This window comes from Frankliniella occidentalis, unplaced genomic scaffold (genome assembly GCF_000697945.3).
Source record: "Frankliniella occidentalis isolate FOCC.00 unplaced genomic scaffold, Focc_3.1 Scaffold53, whole genome shotgun sequence".
NCBI classification, from domain to species: Eukaryota; Metazoa; Arthropoda; class Insecta; order Thysanoptera; family Thripidae; genus Frankliniella; species Frankliniella occidentalis.
Window position 1 is genome coordinate 1,269,608 of NW_026267183.1, and position 20,809 is coordinate 1,290,416.

Below are 20,809 nucleotides of genomic sequence, written 5' to 3' on the forward strand. Positions count from 1 at the left end.
ACCACGGGCCGGAGCCACGTTGTAGCGCTTAGCGTCGCCAAAGCCGCTTATATTGATCTCGCCCCCTTTTTTATTTTTTTCCAACCCCCCAAGCAGCTGCACCATTTGTCTCCGCGAGCAAGCCCTTGACAGCAGCCGAGCCGAGTACTAGTAGTGCAGGCGGGCTGTGTGGCGAGTGCTGGCCGCGGCCCCATACCGTGCCGGCACCTTTGGGCCGGGCACGGGGACCCGTATAGAGATATGCAGCCGGGGGAGGGGGAGGCGTGTGGCCTGCTGCCCCGCTGACCCGTGACCCGTGCCCCGTGCCCTGCCTCCTCGCTTCGTCAAAGTACACGCTTCACTTTGCTGTGTCTCTTACCTCCAAATACAAGGGCCTGGGCCGCCTCCCAGCTCGCACTGTAAAAAAGACAAACAAACTTGTAACGTAAATAATGAGAATATCATAGCTAATTTTTTTAATTCAACCATTTCGCTGTGGATATTTTTTTTTTGTCATCTATTAAATGGACAGGAGGATGAGAAATCCGCTATGAGATTGTGTGTGAAAATGGTAAAAATATTTAGCCATGATATTCTCATTTGCATTACAAGTTTTTCCTTTTTTTCACAGTGCATGCCACACGCCCTGCAGGCGTAGCGCACTTCCGGATTGAAGTAACTTTGAAACTCTGCTTTCGCGCCCTTTTCCCCTTCTCCGCGGCACGCCTCTGTCTGCCCCTCCGGACCGTGCAGCGAACGCAGCCAGAAATGATATTTAAATCGATATTTACAAGACACCCATTTTTTCCCATAATTATTCTCGTAAAGTTGGTGGGCATGGTTGCGTGCAAGTGGGCACCCGTGGCGCTGCGCCGAGGGGGCGCGGTGTGGCGTGGCTTGGCGGGGCGGGGCGGGGTCGGTCGGGTCGGGGTCCCGGTAGGGTAGGGGTGTCGCAAGCCAGCCCCCCTCCCCTCCTGGCCTGCTGCCTTGGTGGGTTTTGTTATCAGGGCGTTGAGGGGGAGGGGGTGGAGTGTAGGGCGGTAGGGTAGCGGCTTTGAGCTGCCCCACCTGGATCTCGCCGCTATGCTGGCTGGTGCTTTGGTGAGCGGCTTGGTGCCTGCGGATCGGTAGGACCTCTCTCTGCAACCTTCTTTTTCACGGTTCAGGCGGGAGCGACACAGTAGCGGCCCCACCCTACCCGACCCTACCCTCCTCGCTCCGCCCCTCAGCCGCGCTCGGTGCAGATCCCTGGTCTGGTGCAGGCCAGCCAGGCGCGGCCGCCGAGTCCGCCGGGAATCGCTGCTTCTGGCGCTATCGATTTTCAGATATATATATATATAAATAGAAAAACGCCGGATCCAACTGCTACATAATTCTCCAAGCGCGCACTTTAAAAGTAAAAGTGTGCGGAAACCCCTACATTTGAAACGCGTCCACGACGAAAAGTCGCGAACAAAGAGTGTTATCTATGTCGCACACTCTTTTGCGGGCCGTTCGTTTGTCACACACTTGGAGCGTGCGAACGTCCCTTGTAATGCACTTTGTTTGCGGAGTGAGATATAGATAACGGGCGAAGCGTTTGCCGCAATTAAATAGTTATCTATAATGTATGACACAGCGGCTCGCGCGCGCGTGTTGCTCGGCGAGTGATACTCGATTAGCAAGAGAGATGCAGCAGCAGCAGTGGATTCGATTAGCAGATAAAATTGAGTTAGTCCTGTTCAGTGACGTGGAGCACTGGGTGGCAGAGTCGGCTGGGCTGCAGAACGGGACGGGGGTGGAGCAGGAACGTTATGTCGTTAACGGATCGGCCACGCCCGCCGGCCCCTGGCGAGGCGAGGCGTGGCGTGGCTTGGCGTGGCGTGGCCTGCTCACTGAGAAACATTAGCGCAATAACAGCAACAGCTCATTGACGCGGTCCGAAACGCCGAGAGACATAATCTGTTGGCAAAGTAAACGCCATTAACTGCTGCTCCAGGCCCCGGCGGCGGCCCTGATGATGGCGGTCCTGGTCCTCGCGGGCCGTCCGGGCCGCCGGAGCAGCCGAAGCCGGAGGCGGGGCGCCCTTCGCAAGTTTTAAGACACTGAATGGGTTTTAATTTGCCAATGTTGCCTTCCATAATGGCGCGACTCCTTTCGTTCTCGCGCGTTGCCGCCGTTGTTTTGTTCTGGGCTTTTTGCTTTTCTGCTCGCGTCGGGTTGACTGGTTGACTGCTGCCTTCGGACACGCCGCGCCACCGTGCCGCGGAAACCCCCCAGGGGCTGGTTGTCGCGGTTGCAAGGACACCCCCGTAGATGATTGTCGCGGTTGCACGGACAAGCCTAGTGCTGGTTGTCGCGGTTGCACGGACAAGCCAAGAGATGTTTGTCGCGGTTGCACGGACACCTCAGGAGCTGGTTGTCGCGGTTGCACGAACACCCTAGGAGCCGCCTCTCCTCCCCTCGCCCCTCCCTCCCCGGGGAGACGCGACGGCGACGTGCGAACTCGCGTGCTCTGCAGCCCTGTGGGGGGATAGCGGCGCAAAGCTTCTTGCCTCGAAAAACAATCCACCTGCGTTTCGCCTCCCTTGCGACGGCCAGCTTTACGAAAATAAGCCCCCGGAGCTTTCCGCGGAGTGCGGAAGTTGGCGGAGGAGCGGACACCTTATAAGTTGGCGAGTTTGTTGCGCGCTGTGGCGGCACTGCGGGGGCGCCCTCGTTGTGGACCCGCTCCCGGGCCCCGGGCGTGGTGTCATGTCTCGATCGGGTATCGAGTTCTACGGCTCTTTCTTGGCGGCCCCCCCGGCCGCCGGGGCGATGAGGCGTGGTGCAGGGCCGGGGCGGGAAGAGTCTCGCAACCTGTTGGAGAGAGAGAGGAGGAGGAGGAGGAAGACGAGAAGGGGAGGTGGCCGATACCAAGCCCATCCGAGTCCACTGCAAAGCCTGGGGCAAAGCCCGTGGCCAAGCCTCTTCCCTCGCGAGGGGGAGCGGCGGGGAGAGGTGTCCGCAGGTCGGAGGGGTTCCCTGTGGATGCCCCAACCCCGCCCCGCCCCGCCCCGCCCCCTAGGGGTGCTAGCCGGCGTAGCGCTCTCTCTGTAGTCACAGCCCGGGGGGCGGGGGTGCGGTGCGCGCTGCACGCAGGGGCGGGGCGGGGTGGGGCTGGAGCGCAGGCAGGGCGTCCCCCCCACCCCCTCCCCAGCGGGCCGCGGGGCCCACTCCAGTCGCGCTAGGGCTAGCGCCAGAGCAGCATGGCCCGAGCGCTGTGCCCCGCGAGCTCCGCCTGCCCCGGTCCGCGGTGCGCTGAGCGGTCCCGGTGCGCTGAGCGGTGCGTGCAGGCCCGGTCCCCGCGGCGCGGTCCGCTGTCGTCCGGTGCGCGGCCCGCCGGCGCGGCGCGCTAGTTCGGTGCAGTGCCGTGGGACAGCCCCGCGTGCGTGCGGGTGTGTGCGTGCGTGTGCGTGTGTGTGTGTTTGTGTGTTAGGCCGTGGCGCCGACGTGGCGCTGTAATGAGCCTGCCGCGTGAGTCGGCATGGCGGGCCGGGCCTGTCTGTGGAGTCCGCCGCCCCCAGGCCCCCGCCGGCCGTCGCCGCCCCCAGTAAGACATGTACCCGGCCCGGGTGGCCCTGCAGGGCCCGCGCCCGGCCCGCGCGGCCGCCGCCGCCGGCACCAACGGCAGCAATGGCGGTGGCGGCGGCGCGTACAACAGCAACGCGAGCACGCGCGGCCGCGGCTCCGTCAAGGTGCAGGTCAAGCCCTTCACCAAGGAGTCGCTGGACCGGCTGGAGAGCAAGACGGTGCAGCTCGTGCGCGACTACGGCTTCCAGCCGCGCCGCAAGCTGTCCGTCGAGGACGGCTCCGTCCTGCCCGGCAAGTTCGAGCCCTTCCCGTCGGACCTCTACGGCCGCCCGCTCGAGGAGATCGACAACTTCATCTATGACGAGGTGGGTGTCCAGTAGCACCTCGACGGGGAAGAACCTATCTGCACGGCACGTCTCTGCGGGGCTACACTCGGAAAGGCTGACCGGCTGCCGGTTGTTGCCGAGAATCGTTTTAAGCGAGCACGTTGTCGTGCGTGTCTGCCCGTCCTTGTGTCTACCCTTCCGTCTGTCTGCCCGTTTGTCGGCCTGTAGCGCGCTGCTCTCTCGCCGTGCAAATTGGTTGGCAGCGCTGATGCTTGTCGGCGAGCAGTTGGCAGCAGTTGGCAATGGTCCGCGGCCCACATTCTCCCACGGCTCATTACAGTTTCATCAACTTCAAACAATCTTCTTCTCGTGCACCGGGCCATGTATTAGTCATGTCCCAGCCTCTTCCTGTCCGCCCCTCCCCCCCTCTCTCTCCGCCCCTCCCTGTCCATCCCCATCCCCTGCACTCCGCCCGCAACCGCTCCCCCTTCCCCACCCTCTCCCGCACACAACCGCCCTTACTTCCGTGCGCCCCCCTCGACTACAAACCTATTTGCTCAATTCTTTGAAAACTCGTCGGCCGTTGTCTAATTTCCATGGGGCCCCTTGCCTTTTCCGAATGCTAACTTGACCTACATCCGCAGAGACAAGGGGCCCCCGTCAGCCCGGTGCTCAGGTGGAGGCGGCCGAGGCGAGCAGGTCCTCGCCGAAAGTTATGCGTCGCCCATCTCCGATTGAAAGCAGCGGCTTTGCGTTTGTTTTATTATGTCGCTCGTCGGTCGCCCGTTTCCGACGCGGCCACGCATCTTGTCCGCCCCCGCCCCCATCTCTTCTCGAGGATATTTTTTTCTTTTCTCTCTTTCTCTTACTCTCTTACCCCCGCCCTCCCCTTCCCACAACGTAATTACTATATAGTGAGATATTTTGCTCTCCGAAGACGGAGATAATTTTTCTCTTTCGATTTGAGTCATGAATGAGGGTCCTGGTCCTCCTTAATATGAGTCAGGTTTCGGTTCCTCCACAACAGTTGAGGGAAATCATAAAGATCTCGCACTAACATAGAGTTAAAATTCGGTGAATATGACTCTGAAAGTGGGCGCAAGCCTTACAAATCCTCGCTTGAATCGGGGGAGGAAAACTTGACTCACTCATTTCGAGCACGAAACCCCAACCCTTTACTCGAGGGTTTGCAGTGCACCCTCCTCTGTCCCTCTCTAGCTGCCGCGGCGCCGTCACCGCGATGAGACTGTCAGTAAGACCGTCACTCCGACCCCGACCGCTCAATTTTTCATCGAATTGATGGCAATATTGTCTTGGCTGTCAGTGGGAGGCAAACACGTCCCGCTCCGCAGCCGCCTCCTCTGCGCGCGAGAGAAAGAGAGAGGGAGAGGGAGGGAGAGGGGAGAGAGAGAGAGAGAGAGAGAGAGAGAGAGAGAGAGAGAGAGAGAGAGCAATCGTTATAAATGACTCGATTTCCATCGCTCCCTGCCTCACTCGGCTCCGCCTCCCGACGGGTTCGAAACCAGGGGCGTAGCTAAGACCAGGGTAGTAGAAAAGAAGTACAGAGTGAGAGACAAATATAAAGAGTTTAATTTAGTGCAGTGTAGTGGAAAATTACAGTAACAACTAGAGCCGAAAATGAATTGTACTCCGTTAGATCAAAATATGTATTCATGCAGTTTTGATGTCGATGTTCGTGTCCCAAAGAGTGGAGTTTTAGAAAAGGCTGTTTTCAAATGATCAGGAGAAGTTTCGGAGGAAGAAGACGCCTGGTAGTTAGGCAATGTATTGCAGTCTTACTGGGCGGGTGGCCGACCCTCAGGTCGACAGGGGTCCTGCGACAGAGAGAGCGAGAGCGAACCTCCACCACCACACCACTCGAGCATTCTCTTCCCCGCGCTTAACCACGCCCCCTTGCTGCGCCAGTGTGTCGACTGCTGCACGGCCGCGGAACACTGTTCACGAAATGTTCGCCCCTCGTCTGTTTTCTTCCAGCCCGTTCGGAACCCCTCGGACACAAAGGGGAGTGTAGGTAGCAAAGGTAGCCGTGAGTCGGTTATCAAAAATGAATGCGGATCTGACCAGGGGATGGTGCTGGCGGGGCGGGGCTGGATGGGGCGGGCGAGAGGGCGTGCCCACGCCCCCGCCCCCGCCGCACCACGCCTACAGATTGCAGTGGTTCCCCGCACCTCCCTCCCCCCTCTTTTTGCTCTACTGCCACCTACACCCCCCTCCACCTCGCCCTCCTCCCGAAGTATCTGCCGTTAGTGCTGTTAGATTTTCTAGGGGGGCTCTGCCCCACCCCCCTCCTTTTACTCTGCTCGCGCTCGGATACTGGCGTATCCGGACTATTTCACCCCCTCACCCTTTTCTCCTCCACTGTATGTATGTGTGTGTGTAAAGGGGGGGTACACTCATAGCGTAGCATTACTGGCCTGTTGCGGAGCCACTCCGTCTGGTTCAGTGGCGCGTTCTGTATGAGCTCTGCGTTAAGTGCGCGGGGAAGTATACGGGGGATTGGAGGGGGGGGGGAGAAAACTACCCCCAAGCACCACCGCGCCCTCCCCTCCACCCTCTCTCTCACACACACACACACACACACATGAGCAACAGCCACCCCACAATAGTATCAGGGAGTGCGAGCCCCCCAGGGTGTGCCACGCCCCCACTCTGCGAGCCCAAGTGCCGTGCACGCGCGTGAAAAACGGCGGCATGCACGTATTTGAAAAATTAAAATAAAAAATAAAGTATTAAAACACTGAAATTCCAGCCATGTCGATTTCGATACGACGCTATTCCGCGAATGATAGTGCGATGTATTTTCAGAAAAAAAGCAGTGAAACAACTTTAATCTTCTCCTGCTGTGACATTTCCTATGACTTGAGCTGACGTTTCTCCCGTGCGCGGCCAGCGCAGATAGGGCGAAGGGCGTCCCTATATCCGGGTTCACTCGCGTCCAGAGCCATACCTTTTAGTGCGTCGGAGCGGCAGCATCGGCCGACCGACAGCGGTCTGGAAGGGGGGCACTGCTGATAAAACGGTGTTTACACTGCTTTCTCCGCTCTGCGTGCGCGTCAAAATGTGGGGCAGCCTGCTGTTCACGTTCGCGTGGGGGGCGGCAAGGCGCATAGGGCGGGCGGGGCGCCGCCGCCCGCGGCCGCCCGGAAGAGGGCGGGGAGAGTTTTAAGAGGGGGAGGGGGGACGAGTGGCGACCAACCCTACCAACGCCAGACTGTCATAGTTACGATGCGCTCCGCTCAGTCTCGCCACGCAGCCCGCTTCGCTAACGTACCGGCGGACGTCAAGAGTCGTTAAATCTCCTTTCGGATCATCGTGTATTTTTTTTACGAACTGCACGACAGACCACACAATAAATTGTTAATTGTTATGTACTTCTCGTTCCTTGAAAGTTCACACGTTTCGTACAATTGTGTTCACAGATTATGTATAATTGTATAATACTTTTTTTTTCGTAAGCTGCATTGAACAATATTGTCGTCAGGCTGCGTATTATAGACGGCTTCCAACGAATACGTGAATTCTACAAAAGCATAGTTTCCCTTTTCAAAAAATACTTGGTGGGTTAAACGGTCGACCTTCGAAAAGCGCCCCCCCCCCCTATGTTTCGTCAATGACAGTGTATGACTGTGACACTGTTGGTGTCCTCGTAGGTGAGGACGGTGTGGAGGGTGGGGACCGCGTTGTCGAGCACACCGCTGAAGCACCGGGGGACGGCACCAGTCTGGTGGTGGTTGGTGGTTCGGAACGCGAACGGTCTTCGCCACGACGAACGACGCTGTTGGCATTCCCTCCGTGTGAGCCGACGGAGGGAATGCCAAAATGCTCCTTTCTTCAAAATCGCCCCGCAAGAGCGCGCCACTTGTACCCCAGCCCCCAGTAGTAAACAAAAGGCAGTCGTCGTCGCGAGCGGAGTGCAACATGGCGTCGTCTCAAAATATCTTTCTAGTCAAATTTTAAAGAAATTTCGCTGTTGAACACTTTGATGGCAGTTGGAGCTGTTCTCGGATAATCATCTCCTAACAAGTTTTTGTTTCATTAACCGCGGAATCTTGCGTCGTCATTCAGTAGGCAACGGTTATGGACTGCCACTACCACATCAGCCTTTGAGGTTAGGACGCTACGCTACCTCTCCCATGGCGAACCCCCTGTTGATCCTGCTGTAACGTTGCACAAGTAAGTTTTTACCTACAGTACAGTAAGGCAGCTAGTGCCTGTAATGCAAGCACTTTGAACATTGAACTTGTGTGTGGCTGTTTGGCCTTAGCTAACCTCAGTCAGACCCAGTCTTTGATGAAAGTGTTTCCGTTGAAGGCAATTTATCCAATACCGTGTTGGATTAGAGTTCTTCAATAATACAAATGACTGATGCTATCTGTGTGATGTGTTCTATGTAGTTCCATTAGGAAAAATTAGTTGTACAATCATTTCCAACAGTCGATTAGTGTTTGTCCCATCCCCGTCCAAATAATATAGGTGAAGACTCAAATTGAACAAGGCGGGAAGAGAGTGTTTTTACAAACCCACTCAAGTAGAGCAATAACTTAAATTATGACTAAAATACAGAGAGGCTTTATCTATTTAGACTCATTTAGAGTGAGATATTTTATTCACATAGCTTGTATGCTTTTTAGAACATGAGTGACAAGAGACACGCCTTCAAGGACGGGGGCGGGCCGGGGCGGGGGCAGACCGGGGGCGGGGTGCGGGTCACCCGAGTTTGGTGGCCGTCGCGGCTCTCATTAGGCGGCGCTCCGACGGGGCGGCGGGGGCGGCACATCCCACTCAAACTATCGGGGGAAGTCCCTGGAGTCCCAAAGCGTCGTCATCAACTTTTTTTTCCTCTTTCCCTTCTCCCTTCTCTCCTCCCCCTCGTCCTCTGCTCGCTTATGCCCTGGTGTGGAGTGCCCTCGGCCCGTTGCGCCCCCGCCGGCCCCGCGGCGCTCAAGCGGGGCTCGGCTCAGGTCTCCCCCGTTTAGGTGCGCGGCTGCTGTATCTTCTTTTTCCCTCTTTTTTTTAAATCTACTTTTTTAAAGCTTTCCTCTTCCCTCTCTCCTTTCCCTCCTTCCCCGCCGCGCTGCCTATCTAAATGTCCGCCTGTGATGAATGCGTTGTTTGCCTTTGTCTCGGACAGCAGCTCGAGCGCGGGACGGGGGCAAGCAGCCATATTTGGACACAAATTACGAAGCACACCGACTCGCTCGGCCCTCGCCCAGACCACCCCGTGCCCTACCGTCGCGCCCCGAGCCCGGCGGCCGTGGCCGAGGCCGTGGCGCCCACCCGTCTCCCCGTCCGAGTGTCGGCTCGTCCGTCTGTCTGCCTTCTCGAGGTGCCTCCTCCCTAACGAGCCGTAAAGGAAAAAGTTGCCTCTCCGCCGCGCTTCGCTCTCTTTCGCCTCTCTAACACCCCCTTCCCTCCCCCCTCTCTCTTTCTCCCTCTCTCTCCCTCTCTCTCCCTCTCTCTCCATCTCTATCTCTCTCCCCTTCTCTCCCTCCATTCCTCTCCTCTCTCTCCCCCCATTCCTCTCCTCTCTCTCTCCCTCCCTTCCTCTCTCCCTCTCCTCCTCTCTCTCTTCATCTCTCTCCCTCATCTCTCTGTCCCTCTCTGTCCCTCTCTGTATCTGCACCTCTCACTCTGAAACCCACCCTCCTCCCCTGGCGCACTGGTTGGCTACGCGGAAGGTACAAATGAAGCTGTCCGATTTACTTTGTGCACTGCCGTGTCTGGAGCCCAGACATATGGGGCCGAGGCCTGGACTGGCTCGGTGGCTGGCTGGAGGGAGCGTCTGTAGACGGCTGGAGCGGCTGTAGTGGCTGTAGCAGCTGTAGCTGTTAAAGCAGCTGTAGTGGTTGGAGCAGCTTGAACGGCTGGAGCAGCTGGGGTGGCTGTAGGGGATGGAGCGGTGTGAGCAGCTGTATTATCTGGGGTGGCTGTATCGGGTGTTGCAGCGGTGGCGGCTGTAGCTGCTGAGCAGCTGGGCGGCTGTAGCTGTCGTTGCAGCTGGAGCGGCTGGAGCGGGTGTTGCAGCCGCTGGGGTGGCTGTAGTGGTGTGACAAGCGTGGGGGGAGGCTGGGGCTGGAGTAAGGGGGTGGGAGGAGGGCACTCCTCTCTGCGGACTTTGGTAACAAGGTGAGAAAACGTCGTGACCTCTGGCGCCGCTCGAGTTGGGGAGGGGTGAGTCATCACAGCCGCAGCACGACAATCGTCGCGCAGAGCAGAACAGAGCTGGGGCTGGGGGGCTAATTTCTGCGCCCGCCACGGTTCAAAGACCCACCCCCCTCCTCTCTCCACCCCTTCTCTGCTTCTCTCTGTCTCGCCTGCTCGCTCTTTCTCTCTTTCTCTCCATTCGGGACCCAAACCCTTCGCTCCACTCACGGGCCGGGGGCCTCGTCTCGTCCCCTGTCAGTGTTGCCGTTACAAACGCGTGTGTTCGGTTCGACTTAGTATCCTCATGAGAAATGCATGGCCGCCGAGCTAAATGCGGCTCCTCGGGGCGTACCCCCATCCACAACTCCTGCCGCCAACCCCCGCCCCCCCCCCCCGGCCCGAGACACCATCAGTCTAGCGTGCCATCTTGGAAAGGCAAGTCTGGTTGCCAAACCGCTCGCGCCGTGTGGCTTATTCACTTTTATCGACCCGCCTACACGTAGCCTGCCCAGGTCGAGTGTGTGACGACGCTACACGTTTGAGGGCGCTAGGGATCGACCAGAAAGTTTGCCCGTTTTACTCAGATTCGTTTGGGAAAATTAACGGGAGCTCGACACCTGTGAGATGCGGGGTAGGCCGTCCCGCAATACACGCACGCACCGGAGGCAAGATGTTGCCTACCCACCAGGCGCTTTGGGAGCTCGCAGGGGCTTAACTTCGCGAGTTGGTGACGGCGTATGACAGACGTTTCCTTCCTTAAGGCGAGAGAAGAGACGGGGAAGGGGGGGGGGGGTGGACTTTGCAGAGATGAAACGCGCGTTTGCCTCACGGTTCAAGTCTACTTTCCGCTCGTTTCTCGCGTCCAAAAAGAAGGTGCTTAAAGAGAATCAGGTTTCTTTCTCTTTTTTTTTTCATCTCGTCTCGCGTCCTTGCGCGATGAGGAAGTGCAGTGTGCACTGGCCGTCAGTCCATCTGTGTGTGTGAGTGTGTGTGTGAGTGTCTGTGTGTGTGAGGGTAAGTAGAGGTGGGGGAGAGGCTTCCCCGCCTCTTCCTCATCTCCTCCTCCCTCTCCCCGCCTCCCCGCGCGTCCTCGCCCTGGCCGTCTCCCTGGCGGCAGCGCGCGCGCGGCAGCGGCAAGGTGTGCAGTGTGCACGTCTTGACCCTGTGAAGCTGGTCTCATTAAATATGTACCCCGGTGGTGTGGGGGGAGGGGGGGGGGCTGGGCTCGCCCCCCCAGGGGGGAGGAGGGGGGAGGATCGATGCCTGGGTGTTCTATTTATTCGTCAGCCGAATGCGCCTGCCTGCCCGCTTGCCTGCCCGCCTGCCGCCTGCCTGTCTGCCCGGTTGCCTTCCTGCACCCCTGCCCTCCTGCTTGCCCTCCTGCCAGCCTGCGCGCCCGCATGTCTGCCATAGTTGTTTCGTGAATTTCCTTATCCTCTTGTATTCCCGCGGCGCCAGCCGACCATGACCGCCGCCGCCGCCTCCGTGGAGAGAAAAATCTGCGACTGGCAAATGTGTTTGCAAACTCGCCGCACACCCAGAGAAATGTTTGCAAGGATCGAGCCTCTGATGCTTGGATCCCGCATAGGTTATGCTCGTTTTTCCGGCAAGCATATTACAGCCAATCTAAGCATTTATACATCGTCCTCTCATAGTGGAATCTTGATCGAAGCATTGCGTATGCTCATATCTCGCATTCGAAATAGTCACACCGTAAAATGGTAACTCAGCTTTCTCCCTTTTCCGAGTTTCCAGAAACTCAGTCCATCCCCCCGGGCCCCTGAACGACTACAGAGGCGCCGCGCTGAGGAAACTGGTTGCGCACCGGCCGGGATTCGAACCCGAGCCGGCCCCGGCTTACTATCCAGCCGCCAGGCACGGAGACCACTGAGCTACCAAGACGTGTGCCGAAGATGGTGCCCTCTGTCGGGCCAGTCGGGCGAGCGCTAACGAGCGTTTCCCTGCTGATGTCAGTTTCAAGCATAGGTGTATGCTTGGATCTCGCATCGGTTACTAGAGCCCGTACGCATTGGTCAGGTGGCCGATCTACGCCTCAATTTATGCCTGGAGCAGGCAAACTTTTTTCTGGGTGCAGAAGAGCACGGTCGTTACTCGGGGTAAATGGATTTCTTCAAACTCGAGTTGTTTTCAAAAGCACGCCCTGCCGGCCACCTCGTGGTTTTTCTTTATGCCGTTCCTCCTTCTTTCCTGCGTGTTTGAATAAAACTCATTATCATTCAAGGCTTGCTGTCTCTCTTCATCATCTCCCCTCCCCGCTCTCTTTCCCTCTCCCTCTCTCTGGCTGCCTTCGGTCTTTTCACTCGCTCTCTTCCTCCCACCCTCCCACCCCTTCTATATCCCTCTCCGTTCCCCTTTCCCTTGTTCCTACTCTTTCCTCTGAACCATTGGGATTAAGAAACGCAGTTAATGAAATCTGTTTACAAGCGAGGTCCATTGGGGGGACAAGCTTGTCGAGGCTTGCCCTGTCTTGGCCTTCTTGCCCCGCTCCCCGCTCGGCAGCTCCCCTCCCCTCCCTCACTGCTGCACGCTGCTTCGACCCGACTCGACCGGAAGGAGAGAAAAGAGGTTTGCCGCGTTAGATTCTTGATTGGCTCTGTTTTCTCTTGTTTGGAATTTCGGGTGGACCAAACGGAAAGGAAAAGGTTTGCTCGCTGTGTATAAGTTATAATTAGGACCGTTGATTTTGTTTGAATTGAATTTGTTAATTAGTCGAGGAAAAAAGCAGTTGCATGAGGGCCGATTTCGCTGTTTTCTCTTGAACTTAATCTCGCGTGCTGTGTCCGCAGTGACGACGTGCTTTAAATGGCTCTCAGTGTAGCTAATGACTTGGGCGCTATCTAATCTTTGTCGAGATGAAAACGTGCTTTGATGCAGGTGCCGTTGCTAATCGCCCTGAACATGTCAAGTGCAGATTTGAGGATAGAGCAATTTCCACCTTCCGTCCCTCCCCCCTCTAAAGATAGCTGAGAACGCAGAAACTAAAAATGGCTTAGTTATTCGCACTAAAATCCGCTTTGCGATACTTAATTTTACTTAAATTTTGTGATGTCTATTGCTTTGCGATACTCATATCCTAAAGGGCATGATAACTTGTTATCACTATGTTTTTGATATAAAATTATAGGGATAAGAGTTAAAAACGAAGCTCTCTAATTGTCAGAAGCGCGCTCTCAGAGTGGTTAATAAATGGGATGAATTAAAGTCATGGGGAACTCGGCTGCGGCTTTTACGATTGTTCCACGTCATGCCGGGTGCAGGGGGAAAATGTGTCGTGCTGAGAGGTGCAGGGGCTTGAGCGGTGGCCGTCGATACTTTTAGAAAGGAGCTGGGCCTGAACGCTTACCACATAGAGTACGAGGCGCGCCCGCTCGGCCGTGGGCGACAATGGAAATGCATTCTCTCGACGTTTGTTGTGGCCAACTCTTACAAACTGCTCTCGCTCGCTATAACTGCACCAACGCGCGCCGTTGAAAACAAAAATCGTGGATGGCGGTCCGTCAAGCTTGACGGTATAACTATACTCGCTGGCCTGTCGAAAAGCATAACTTACATTAGCCCCATTTGATTCTCGTCCACATCCTATAAACTAGGCTGTCTCCCTCTTTGATTAATCTTCTACTTGGCTGTCATTGAAATTTGAACAAACAACATCAAATATTTACCAATAAACACTGAAAAATGGTTGTAGGTTTTATGGTAAAACTTTCCGTGAGGAGTGTCGGAAAATTTTAGTGTTCAAAAATTGTAAAATCTCGACTTTTACGTATCGGCTTTGGAAATCATCGACGAGAATGAATGGACTGTCGCCGTAAATTTGTAAATAGTAAATAACAGTATACGAGAATATTTTTCACAGTGAAGTAAAAGGAATATAATTTGCACAAAGTATGTAAAAGAAGTTTCTAGCGCGCAGCAACAGTCGGCTGCGAGGTATCGATTGCGTCCCGCCCGCACTACACCGCGTGCCGCAGAGGGGGGCGCGGAGGCGGGGCGGCCGGGCAGGATTGTGTTTCGCCTCTTAATTTTAATCTCGGCCCGAAAGCCACTGTGAGAAAACCACGCTGCGGTGGTTTCTCGGCCAATTGTGTGCTAGCTTGGCTGCTGGCTGGTGAGGGGTGGCGCCCACGAGTTTCCTTTGCCACCCCCCTTACAACACTCTCCTCCTTCCTGTTCCATCCTTTTCCTCTCGGCCGTAACTTCTTAGCGCATCGGATTTCCTGCTCCTGTGTTGTTGTTTTTTTAACTGTCTTTTTGAGGAATAACCTTTATCCTCTGAAACAAAATTGATACTGTGAACTATATCCATATATACTCACTTTTCATTTATAAAAATTAAAATAACTTTCGCACTTTTGTATTTAAATTTTATTTTTTGGTTTCACAAAAGAGACGTACGTGCTGTGGTTTGTTATTAAAATTAAAAATAAACGTCGAGCAGTGTGGTTGCGAGCGAGGGCGGCCGGGTGGGCCGGGTGCCCTGTCACTCAGCAGACCTTGCGGACCCCTTTGCGGGTGGGGGGAGCGGTCGTACCTGGGCGTGCGACCTGTAATCAGGCTAGTGGCTACACGGACAAAAAAAAGAAAAGAAACTCATGTTAAAAACAAACGAAAAGTTATTCCGACTGAAGCACGCCCAATTTTTTAAACTGCCGAGTATTTTCCTTGCAAACAGAAGCGTGCTCCCTCCCTGCTGCTTCTACGGCAGGGGGCCGTACCTCGGCGCGGATCGCGGGGGCTGCATCGAGTCGGAGATAAGCCGCTCTGTTTTCTTTGCCAATTGTAGAGGCGCGGACTATCCTTTCTTTTGCCTAGACCGAGTGCGGAAACATTTCTTCACCGCGTTTGTAAAGGCGGGCCGGGCGCGCAGGCCGTTTCCACCACGGTGAGGAAAACGCGGGTAAAGAGGGGGGGGGGGCAGAGGTCGTGAAGGTCGAACGGGAGAGGGGGGTGGGATGGGGCACCGCGCCTAGCTGCTCACCGCCCAGCATGGCTGACCGGCGGCGGGCATGATGGTCACATCTTGTCGTGCATGACACTTTTTTTCGCGAACTGGTGTAGAGTCCGCGAGGAAAGCATCGGGCCGCAGAGGGCGGAGCGCAACAGGAGGAAAAGGGAGGCGGGAAGGAGAAACAGATAGAGACGGAAAAGTTAGTGTCTGTTATCACTGTAGAAATAGCAGGTGTGACGAGAAAATTGCCCATGAAATATGTTGTAAGTTACGATTCTAAATTATAAAATTACTACGTTCTTGAAACAGCTTGGGACACTTGGACGTATCGACTTGGCTTTCTCTCAACGAGCGAGTGTGGGCTGTCATTTTACGATACCGATCGCAAATTCTACAACATCGCTCGTAAACCGTCAATTACACGAAAATGTTGTAAATTTGCTATGCACTTGTCGCCTTTGTTGTGCCCGCGACGACGCGCCAAACCAAGTGGCGTACAACCTGCAAGTGGCCTCTGGTCTCGGGGTGGGCCGCCGCCACCGCCGCGGGTCAACAAGTACGATCTCGCTGTCTCTCTCAGGGCCCTTGCGCCAAGAGGCGGCGGGTCCGTCGTTGGGTCGGGTGGTTGGTTGGTTTGTTTGCATTTGCACTGCTGTGCTGTGGTGGTGGCGGCGGCCGTGGCTTCCGGGGCGTGGCGGGGCGTGGCGCGGCCGGGCATGGACCGCACGCAAACAGAAACCGCTCATTAAACTGGATTGAAGGATCGTCCGGCCCGGCCTGGCCCGCCCTGCGCCAAAGCTTGTCGATCGCAAATAATATACCGATATGACAAAACGCAAAAAAAATCGCGGAGTAAGCATTTTTTTTTATTAATTTATATTTAAATCCATCAATTTCAAGCGCGCGTTTTTCTGAAATGTCATACTATACTCTTAAATCCTTCCAAAGACAAACTCTTGTCACTGGAAAAACTAATGTTACTGAGGGAACGTTTCATCATGTGGCCAAGCCAGGTAACGTTTCCTGATGTAACCTACCCCATGCAAAAGGATAGGGCCATCACAAACAGGTTGCATCACCAAACGTTTCCTGGTTTGGTTGCGTCAAGAAACGGTAACATTAGGTTTTTCCCGAGGTTTCTCTTGTGCTATTACAACGAATTCTGTGCAACCGTAATACAAAGCCAAATTTTCTTTGTGGTACAAAGAAAAATCTTTGTAATACAGAGGAAACTTTTGTGTAACACAAGGGAAGTTTGGAAGTACCTGTATATTACAGTTACACACAATTCTTTGCATTATACGAAAAATTTATTTTTAAAAGATTTAGAGCGTATCACGGCCTCGTGCTGTAACTGTAATTTGGCGAAAGGAAACATCGCACCCTTTTCAGTGTTCATCAAACAATAATCCTTTTCAGCCTTTTTTTTTCCTAACTTGTGTGAGCGCCGCTCTGCTCGCTCTGCGGTCCAGTCTAGCCCGGGCCAGATCAGCCTAGCGCTGCTGCGGTTGCGCTTTAAGCCGCCGCATGAATATTGAAAATTTTGTAACGAAAAGGGTGAGGGGGAAGGAGGAAGAGAGGAGGGAGGGGGAGTGGGAGAGAGAGACGGGGGGGAGGGGGGTAGAGCGCTCATGTTTATCTGCGTTATTAATGGCCGATGGCCGAACGGAGTGTCGCAATGTTTTGCGTGGGTCGGGATGAAATATCGTACGCACTCTCTCGAACACAGTCACACATACACGCGCGCGCGCATGCGCCGAAAAATCGCAATCGTTCCGGACCTTTGGCACAACGCAAACACGTTGCGTGAGGTGTGCGCGTGTGTGTGTGGGTCTGCGTCATGATTTACGTACGCTCTAGCTTCTCTTTTTCGCCTACACCAATTTTCCCCCTTCCACTCTCCCTCTGTTTCACCCTCCCTCTCTCCTCTCCCCCCCCCCTCTCTCTCTCCTTTCATGAACATTTGTCTCTTTCTCCAGTAATCGCTACGCTAACGCAAGTATAAACAAAGAACATCGCGTCCTAAAAATACTCTGGAATACCCTGGAATACTCTAAATTGCGTGGAACAATTTTTATCCATCGCCAAGTTGCAAGGATGCAATTTTGAATCCTGAGTTGTGACAAATTTGTACCTCTGGTTGGAAAAAAATAAAATTAATTGTCCAGCAGTGTAATTTTTTTTATGAAACCAAAAAATGAAGAGTTTTAATTACGATTGCCTTAGACCTGAACTAATCTATTTGTAAGTATAAAATCTTAACGTTTTTACGAAGAAGAATAACCGTCTAATTTGTTATTCAGTGTGTATAATTTTGTAAGTCACTTATACTAACAACAGACAAAATTGTCAGTAGCTTATAAAAGTCTCATCTGGCGGTGACTAGGCAATATCCGCCCCTCGGGACGTGCCAATGCTCCGGCCACGTGTCCATTTAGATACGACATGGTAAAGGGGGAAGAGGGTGGTGGTGGGGCGGCTGAAGGATAGATCGAGGGGGGTAGGGGGGGGGGTGAGTTTGTGCGTCGCCCGCCTCATTCATACGGCCCGGCCTCACCCCTTTGTCTCCGGCCCGCTGGCTCCCTGTCCTTCTTAAGCTGCGCAGACACGCAACGGCCGTTAGGGAGGCGCTGGGCGGGGCGTGGGGGAGCCGGGCGGAGCCGAGGCGGGCCGGCCAAAGCCAGCGAGTCAGCGCCAACTGTCTGCTCGCCGGCCCGGCCGCTTCCCCGCCTCCGCCCGCCCCGCCCCGCGTGCTACAGGGAGCCCGCCCAACTTGGGCCCATGGCACGACTAACTTGCCGCAGTTTGGAGCTTGCTGGGGAGGTGATAGGCTGTGTGTGCGTGTGTGTGTGCGTGCGTGCGTGTCGTGCAGCTCCTTCAACGGGACCCGAGAGCAGAGGGGCATGCTGCTCGCCCCCTACTCCCCTCTCAGCGGAACCAGGTGTCGCGACAGTCACTGAGATCCTCCTCCTACACCTCGCCGTCAGCCTCCCTCCGCTCTGTCTCTCTCGCACCTATCATGTTCTCGTGCAGCATCTGCGTGCTAAGCACCTGCTGCAGGTGGGCCAATTGCCAACCAAATGTTTGTCGCGCGCCCCTTCTCTCTCTCTCTCTCTCTCTCTCTCTCTCTCTCTCTCTCTCTCTCTCTCTCTCTCTCTCTCTGCGGTGTGCTGCGGTCTGGCACAATGATTATTGGCAGGCTATCATGCCGGCCCCTGGCCCCGGCCGGCGCCGCCCACTTCTGGCCTCCCGTTTGCCTTTATTGTGTAAAAGCCAAAGAGAGAGAGAGAGAGAGAGAGAGAGAGAGAGAGAGAGAGAGAGAGAGAGAGCGAGAGAGGGAGGGGGAAGGAGAGACCTCTGGCTTGCAGGCGAGAACGGAATAATTTGTAATGAAGCTCATCACGCAGGTGCTTCCGCTACCCCGGCCCTGCCCCACCGCGCGCCAAACAAACTTACTGTCAAACATGTTAATCAGGTAGTTGTTTGTAAAGCAGATGCAGCGTTGCGGGTCGGTGTGAAAAAGCGCGCGGACTAGTGTATTCACACCGCTACATGATGTTCTCAGGCGGTATAATCCTATCATACAAAAACTGTTGTGTGATAAAAATTATCAATTAAAATTAATAACTGTAGTAATTTAGACCAGGAAAACATAATGCAAAAATACCCCCAAAAGTCCAAAGTGTTTAAGGTTGCATTCAGTCGAAACAAGGACAACCCTTCCGAAAGGTCCCACGGTGCGGGGGGCCATGCTCTTTACTATTTCGCACCCCTCTGCTGTTGCCTCATCGAGAGGCTCTCCATGAATAAACAGCTGGCTGGGCGTCCGTCCCGTCCCCTGGTGGGGTGGGGTGGGGGGCTCCGCCGAGGGGCCGAGGGCTCACGGCCGCTAACAGCCGCTAACAGCCCCGCTGACAAAGCGTGCGCGCAGCACGTTCTCGCGGTCCTCGTCATGAGCGTGCCGAGACTATTTATTTACGCGTGTCCCTCCCGAGCCAAGCGCTTTGTCGGCCATCAAAAACAAACGCGCTTCTTTCTGCTGCTGCCGCGGCGGCGTGGTTTTTTTTTCACTTCCAGAGCAGCTCAGCAAAGCCTCGCGCGCGCGCTCGGCTGTGTGCCCTGGTGCCCCGGCCGCGCTCCCCACCTCCCTCCACCTCCACCCCCTAAACCCTACCTTCCCCCTATTGCACCCCCACCCTCTTTCCGAGGCGATGAGGGCCCCTTGGGCGCGGATGACCACTTCGTCATCGGCTGCGGTGGGGGGATAAAGGTTAGGGGGCGCCTCTGGCCGGCCGTGCTCGGCTCGGCCCGGCTCGGCTCGGGTCCCGCCGCCGCCGCCGCCCCGCTCGGAAACAATACCAAAGAGAAACTTTCCGGCGTCGTGCGATTAGCACGCCGGTATCGACCCGCTTACGCCGCTCGGCCGGCCGGACCCCTGCGCCACAACCAGGTCTCCCCTGCACCGGTAAGGCCCCGCCACGCCCCGCCACGCCCCGCCACGCTCCGCCACGCCCTGACCACACTGCTTCTGCTAGCAGTCCGTGCCCCGCGCGCCCGCGCGCGCGCGGTGGAGCCCCACTTTCGGCCCGGCAGTAGAGATCCCGTGAATATTAATGACGCGCTGCTGTTAGTAGTACCGTCCGAGTTTGTTGTGTGCCCTTTATTTTCTCTTGAACAACAAGGTGAGAAGAAGTAGGTCGGCTGCCAGTGTATATCTATTTCTTTTAATTTTATTTAAAAAAAAAGAAAGAGCGTAAAAAAAAAAACAATACAAGAAACAACACAGCTATGCGTGGGAGGAGGCAGGTAGCAGCGATACGTGCGTTCCCCTGATGCTGCTCGATTTTCTCTCTCCGATGCCGAGGCGTGGCGCCTGGCTGTGCCTCGGGCCGTGGCGCGCTTACCAATGAGCTGCAGGCCACTGTCCCGCGCGGAGGTTCGCCAGAGCCATTCTATCGCAGCAGGCGGCGGGTAAGCGCTTACCTCTCCTACCCCACCCCTCCTCCCGCGCTTGCGAAGCAGATACGTTTTGTCATCCCTCTGCTGCTCAACCTATATGGTGTACGCTTCCGAAACACGTTGAGGAGACGAGGCTCATTGAAAATAGAACACGTTGAGTCTCTACACCACTTTTGAAAAATACCCATTTGATAATCGAAATGAGGAACCCAATTGAGAAACCATGCCGCAATTAAATTGAGCTATTCGGTTGATACCCTAATTTGTAGACTGTCCCCAAGAGACTGTCTCTGACAGAAGGCAAAGTCCTCTCCCTCGCTGTGTACCTCGTGTGTCATTATGTCTTTTTTCTGGATAACCTAACAAGAAGACTTAGGCAAGTGCTACTTCCCGATTCTGTCCAAACTTCGCTTTTACTTCGTATTCATGTTGATGACGATTGCCGGTCAAATTGTTTTGCTGTCCTTGCCTTCATTTGGGCTGATTCTGGGGTGACTGTGTCGCAATCAGTGCTTCACGAAGCCGCCGGTTCGGTTTGCCCTTATCTTCAACTCTGGGCTGGCATACCGACCCCCTGACCAACCATAGAGCCTCTGCGTTCCGTCGGTCGGGCTGGATCAGGGGTCCTCTCTTGGACCGCTCCACGGACTCCATGTTGTAACAGAGAGAGAGAGAGAGCTGAGCGAAGCCGTCCTTGATGATCCATCAGCCACCGCAGCCCTAGGGGCCCCAGCCGGCCGGCCCGGCAGAGGGCCCCCGTAAACCGCACGCGCTCCCACCATCCCCTAGCCATGCTTCGCCCCGCCCCACCCCGCCACGCCCCGCCACGCCCCGCCACGCCCCGCCACGCCCCGCCACG

The 20,809-nt window shown here is 55.5% G+C and overlaps 1 protein-coding gene across 1 annotated transcript in view; it reads left to right on the plus strand.

Moving 5' to 3' along the window:
* Positions 1-3,189: 3,189 nt before the first annotated feature.
* Positions 3,190-20,809, plus strand: part of LOC127749424 (sodium channel protein 60E-like) — a 165,079-nt gene continuing 147,459 nt past the window's right edge. The window contains exon 1 of the mRNA XM_052267466.1: positions 3,190-3,896. Within this exon, the coding sequence (XP_052123426.1) occupies positions 3,558-3,896 (339 nt within the window). The 5' untranslated portion in view covers positions 3,190-3,557. The remainder of the gene's footprint in view (positions 3,897-20,809) is intronic.